The 6,605-nt window shown below is 35.8% G+C and overlaps 1 protein-coding gene and 1 pseudogene across 1 annotated transcript in view; one reads left to right on the top strand and one right to left on the bottom strand.

Moving 5' to 3' along the window:
- Positions 1 to 1,803, top strand: part of LOC114049790 — a 5,772-nt pseudogene extending 3,969 nt beyond the window's left edge.
- The window catches only part of LOC114049726 (rab3 GTPase-activating protein non-catalytic subunit), a 127,945-nt gene that overhangs the window by 18,765 nt on the left and 102,575 nt on the right, over positions 1 to 6,605 (bottom strand). The window contains exons 27-28 of the mRNA XM_027871106.1: positions 5,030 to 5,096; positions 3,951 to 4,021 (exon numbers count right to left, since the gene is read on the bottom strand). Coding sequence (XP_027726907.1) covers positions 3,951 to 4,021; positions 5,030 to 5,096 — 138 coding nt within the window. The remainder of the gene's footprint in view (positions 1 to 3,950; positions 4,022 to 5,029; positions 5,097 to 6,605) is intronic.

Genomic DNA, 6,605 nt, shown 5'->3' with positions numbered 1-6,605 from the left:
ACACACACACACACACACACACACACACACACACACACACACACACACAAATGGTTCACTTGTAGGCAAGCTGTCACCAGGTTATGTCCATAATCCCCCACGCTCACCTCTTCCCTCTTGTCTCTACCAGACTTCTACCTTCACCCTGGGCCTCCTTATGCATATTTAGAAAAAAGTTTATTAGTGGTCCCTCTGCTGTCACTTAGCTGCTATTGCTGTCTTTGGCTACTGTATTTTTTCCCTCCTTTTGCATTTTTATCATTTTGGGTGTCTGAGAAACAATCTCATCTATTCTGGTTTTCTTTCAAAAAAATGTTTAAACACCTCTTTATTATTGAACATCTATCTTTTTTCATGTTTGGTTAAGTTCAGATTTGCAGGGTGGGTCTCCCTGGGCTGGATTCTGAGCTCCACTGCTCTTCGGAACACCTTATTCCATTGCCTCCTACATTTTCTGGTGGGTGTAAAATCGTCTTTCAAATTTCCTTTCCTTTGAATTTGAGGGTCTTTCTCTTGATCACACGCAGAACTTGTCGTGTCTGAATTGAATTGTTACATTTAACCACTATGTGTCTTAGGGTTTGTAGCCTTGGTCTTTTTTTCTGGAGATCACTTGTGAATTCTTTAGATAGGTACTTCATTTTCTTTGTTCAGAAGTTCTAGGCAATTCTTTATTATTTCCTCCATTACGGTGTTAAGGGTTTTTTGTCCTGTCATGGCTTTCTTGGAGACCTATGATTGCTAGGATGTCTCTACACATCTTGTCTTCAAGGTTGGTGTGTTCTGCTTGCACAGTAAGCATATTTTCTTTTTTTTTTGTTTCTCTTCTAATAGATTGCCTTTCACTTCTGTTTATTTGCATTCCCAATATATTGTTTTCTTTCCTTTCTTTTGAAAGACATGCCATTGCAGATTCTAGGTTTTTTATTCTGCCCATTATTTTTGCTGTGCAACCCATCTATTCTACTCTCATGATTGTCATTTCTCTTCTGAACCACACTGGAACAGCATTTCAGGGTTCCATGTTCTTCTCACATTCCACAAGGTCCTCTATCTCATCAAGTATTGGATCATCTCCTCTGTTCAGCAGTATTTATTCACAAATGCCTTCACTTGTTTACTAGATCTGGAGGCCGTACTTCCTTCTGCTGTTAATGTTTTCCATGCTGCTTTATCTGCTCTGAGTCCTCTTTTTCCTGAGATCTCTGGTACTTTCAGTCTTTTTTTTTACCCCTCAGATCTTCCCCTATGTCCTCTCTTCTGTGTTCTCTCTGCTGATGGTTTCCTTGGGGGCTGGATCTCAAAGCCTTCTCCCATTCTGGGCAATTCAGAGTTCACCAGCCTGCGTCTTTGCTCCAAGTGACTTTTGAGTGGTCAGGATTAGCCCCTGCTGGATACCATGCTCTTTCCTTCAGGCTTTGTGGAGCATTACAGCCCTCCTCCCCATTCTGTTCTGGTATTTAGGTCCACTCCCTCTCTTTCTCAGTTCTCTGAACTGGCACCAGCAGTACAGAGAGCTGCCATGCTGGTGCCACAAGGGTTGTCCATTTCAACACTGGCAGTTCAGTGATTGGCAGTGCTGGTGCTACCCTAGTAATGGCAATTCAGAGCTTTGCACCATCGGCTGTTTGTTATGGCCTAGGCAAACGTCTGCAGCCTGGAGCTGGGGGTCTCCACAGTACTGAAAAGAGGGAAGGGGACTTGGTTATGGGAATTAGTTTTGTTGTAAGCCTGTGTTGGGTCTTTGTGTCTGCTAGCGAAGCCTTGCTGCTGGTAGCATGGGAAGTGAGAGATGGGTACTGAGTGAGATCAGGGTCAATGAGCTTTTTTGTTCTGTTTTGTTTTTACCATCTTTTGGATTCTAGGTGTCCTACACCACAGAGAAAAGAAAGTGCTTTATCTTTGGCATATAGTTTCTGTTTTGGCAACATCAAAGAAAATGTCTAGACTTCCACGTTGTTGCTCACATGACTCAGAAATCCTTATTTACTCTCATGACTTTAACTACCAGTTGTATGTATATGGCTCCTAAATCCTTATTTTTGTCTAGTTCTCAATATTATTTTGACCTCCGGACTCATACTTGCAACTGCCAATAGATTATCTCTAACAGAATATCCCACAAGTACCTCAAAGTTAAATTAAGCTTATTATCTTTCCTTATAAATCTAATCTTCCTTTTGAATTAATTATCTCCATATGTTCTATTACAACTTCCTTTACTTTTCATGTTTATAACCTTGGGGTTATCTTTGACCTCTCCTTCTCCCTCATCAAGACAGTGTCTAGATTGAATACTGGACTTGGAATCAGGAAAACCTTAGTTCCAATTCTACCTTTTCCATTTACTAGCTGTGTTAACCAGAGGCTTGGTTTCCTCATATACAAAATAGTGGGCTATAGAGTGGGATTGACCTCAAGTCCCCATAAGCTGAGATCTAGAACTCTATGAACTCTATCTCAACAATGATCAGGACCTGCTGAAAACATCCCCCTAATAAATCTTGACCTCATTCGCTCTGCTCTATCAGTGCTGCCGCGACACAAGGTTAGAGACTTATTATCACTTGCCTAGACTAATAACAGTCTTTCAGATCTTCCAGTCTCTACTCTTCTACTCTCCGTTCAGCCCAATATTCCTACTGCTAACAGAATTATCTTCTTTTTGAGAAGATCTGGTCATGTCAGTCCTCCAATCAAAACTCTTTGGTGCCTCTCTAGCCTCCTAAGGGAAGTCCAAAAAACTCCTCTAGACCTAAGAGTCTACACAATATGGTGATACCCTACCTTGAAGTGGAACAGCAGATAGATAACTGAACTCAGGAAGACCTGAGTCTGAGTCTTGCCCTGAACACCTGGAAGCTGGGCAATTCACTTAACCTCTCTCAGCCTCGGTTTCCTCATCCGTAAAATGGGTAATATAATAGCATCCACCTTACAGAGTTTTTATGAGAATCAAATGAGATATGTGCGTATGAGTATGTATATGTATATATGTACATATGTGTGTATATGTGTACGTGTGTATATATATAATTTTACAAATTTTATGATACTATTACATCTTATTATTATTATATTATTCACTTCACAAAATTTATACTCCATCCAGGCCAGACAACTTGGCCTATACAACACACCCTGAACTCTAACATCCGTTTCCCTGCTCAGGCTATTGCCTATTTCCTTCCAGCTTGAAACTCTTTGAATATCTAATTACTCTTCTAAAGCCCAGTGCAAATGCCACCTCCTCCAAGCATGGGGGCGTTCCTAACCTTTTTTGTGTTGTGGACACCTTTGGAAGACTGGTGAAATCTATGAACCTTTTCTCAGAATAATGTTTTTAAGAGTATAAGATATAATACATAGAACTACAAAGGAAATAATTATATTGAAATACAATTATCAATATTTTCTTTAAAAACAAAACAAAACAAAACATATTCATAGACCTCCAAACCCTGCCCAAGATAGGAAAAACCTTTACCTCATATTTCACCTTGATATGCACCTGTAATGCAATTATGTAATATTTTGCATAAACATAATCTTTTGTCTTATTGACCTACAAGACTACAAGCTCCCCAAGAGCAGGAATCATCTCCCCTAGCATTGTGCTCTGCATACAAGAAGTACTTAATAAATATGTATTATATTTTACTGTTGTATAATTAAGATAAGAGGCAGGCAGCATAGTGTACAGAGTTCTGGACTTGGAATAAAGCCCAGAATTCAAATTCTACCTCTGACACTTACAGTGTGAATATCAACTTATGTACCTCAGGCAACTTCATAGGACTTATCCACTAAGTCATAGGTCAGTCATCATCTACAATGATGAAAGGAATTTCCACACCAAGAATTCCTCACACTGACAAAATCAGATTCTCTGTATACATATGATTATAAAAATGAGAACAAAAAAAAGCTGTAATACGAAATTAGTTTACCTTATCCATTAAGTATGTGGCAGAAGAAAACCTTTTAACTATGAATGTATTCCACATCATTAGGGCAATGCCTAAAAATTAAGAGCAATAACAGTGAATAGAATGCACAAGACATCTACATAACTCTACCATGTTTGAAGAGCTAGAAACTTCTTAAAGCTTAGAAATATTATGGGTGATTTAAATAGCTTTAATATTGGTTCATTTGCATATATAGTTAATGAAATATCTCTTCAGAATAAAACATCAAACATTACTATATTAAATGTATATCCATAGCAGAACAGAGGATGGGAATTCTAAGGTCACTGGTGTACTGAACACACTCATGCACACTTTTTGTCTTCCATATGCTAAAGCCCCTTGATGGCAAGTCAAGTCAAGTTAAATCAGATACTATTTTGCTTGTGTCTTTGTATCCGCAGTACCCGGAACCAAGTATTAGTGTATAACTACTATAGAATTAATAATATTTTTAATGATCAAGAAAATCTATTTCTCTAATGAAAACCTCTTAATAAAGAGACCTGTTCTCATGATATCTTGATGATGAGCTATAATTTTTTCCCTGGAAATTAATTATTATTACATTGGCATGTTAAGCAATATAAAAAATCCATACTCAACATATGATATATAAGTATCAGTTTTTGAGGTATAAACTCAGATTTCTGAGATATGAACTATATGTACCATAGCCCTGGTTTCTGCTGCAGAATATAGAAACTAAGGCAGGAATTTCTGGGGAGAGACCAAATTTTTCCCAGGATCTTCAAAGAGTTTATGTAAAATGGAGACATTCCACATCACCTACTTCATTGCATGGAAAGTGTCCAGGGAACATAAGGGAGAGAATGATCCCTCTGACGCTATCTGCCACAATAGCTAGACCTTCATTCTAATTTAGCTTTAGTAGCAGAGATACATATGAAATTTATAAAGATGACAGTATTATTTCAGATATAGCAAAATCTTGAAACTACAATTCAAGGTAGTATCAGCTACATATAAGCATGCATGATTTGAAGCATTTTTGCTTTATTACTTATTAAGAATGCACTATGTAATGGACTACTTACCATGCTGCACATGGGCATTAAGAACACTCTTCAAGTGTTCTATAGACCTAATGAAAAAACGTGCTTCCTTACATATGGGAAAATAAAAAGAAAAGTGATAAAATATAATTTAATGTGTTTCATATGCAAATGGAGATTAAAATCATGCTTCAATAACTAAAGTTATCTTAAAATCTTATAAATCACAGAATAATGTAAAATGTTAACTTTTTACAAGGTTATTTCAATGGTCTCTTCTCAGGTTATTCACTCACAAACACTACTTTTCCTAGATAAATCACTAAACATTTGGCAAATCTAGTATGATTTACTCTCATCTGATGACAGTAGCATCAAGATGCAAAATCTACTTTGGCGCTAGTCTTAAATCACTCCAGTACGTCTATCTTCTTATAAGAATTTTTACGCATATATAACCAAAAACTTTATAAAAAATAAACTTTTTAAAAGAAACAGATTCTCATTTTCTTTTTTTGCTTTCTTTTCTATTTAATGTTTATTTAGTATTTTATTTTTCCCCAGTTACATGTAAAAACAATTTTTAACATTTGTTTTTAAAATGTTGTTTCAAATTCTCTCCCCCCCATTAAGAAGGCAAGCAATTTTATATAGGTTATACATATGTAGTCATGCAAAACATTTCCATAATAGTCAGTTGTGAAAGAAAACAGACAAGAAAAAACTCAAGAAAAATAAAGAAAGTAGATTCTTACATTCTAAGAGAACAATATAGAGGATCAAGATTTAAAGCTATTTGAATATAAACAGATGATTCTTTTTCAGTAAAAATATTCAGATGTGTAGTACAGGAGGCCTGATCAAATTATCCAACAATTAATAAACCATTTAATGTTGGAAGTGTTGAAATAATTTAAATATAATTAAACCTTTGCCTAAAATATACTTACATTAGAGTATATTGAAAGGCAACTTTAGGTGTCTGATACCTAATTTTGAGGGGTCAATCCATGAATGTATGTGAAGATAAGGGAGATGTATACAATTTACAAAGAGAAACAATTACTATCCATACTGCAAATAAATTTATTGTTTAGATATGTCTACTATAAACATCTCAGAAGTAATGTCATTTACTAAAAATTGCATGAATGAGTTCGTAAGATTTTTTTTTTCTCTGACAACTAGCTGAGATCAAGGTATTGATCTAACAGGATTTTTGATTTGAGAGGAAGCAGGGATAATTTGTAGACAAGGGTCACAACATCCAAATATCAAGTCTATTTGGGGTATTACATTTGGTAACATGAAAACATTTGACAACTTAAAGAGGAGTATGGACAGTATAGCTGAGAGGAAATAGACAGGAGGTCACTGAAGGAAAACTTCAAATTTTATCCAGAGTTGGCCCTACATAACTTACAGAACCAATATGATTTTCTTAATAACTAGGTTCTAAGAATACAGCAAGATAATTTTATTAAATTCACAAACATTTGCACATATAGTAATTATTAAGAAGAAATCAGATAAGATTCAATAATGCTACGTTCATCCTGATTATTAATACCTTAAGACTTTAGTCTTGGTTGTCAAATTTTAATCTCACAAAAGGTGA

The sequence above is a fragment of the Vombatus ursinus genome, unplaced genomic scaffold (genome assembly GCF_900497805.2).
Source record: "Vombatus ursinus unplaced genomic scaffold, bare-nosed wombat genome assembly UNPS02014798.1, whole genome shotgun sequence".
NCBI classification, from domain to species: domain Eukaryota; kingdom Metazoa; phylum Chordata; class Mammalia; order Diprotodontia; family Vombatidae; genus Vombatus; species Vombatus ursinus.
The sequence above is the reverse complement of the archived record's forward strand: the minus strand, read 5'-3'. Positions and strand labels throughout refer to the sequence as shown.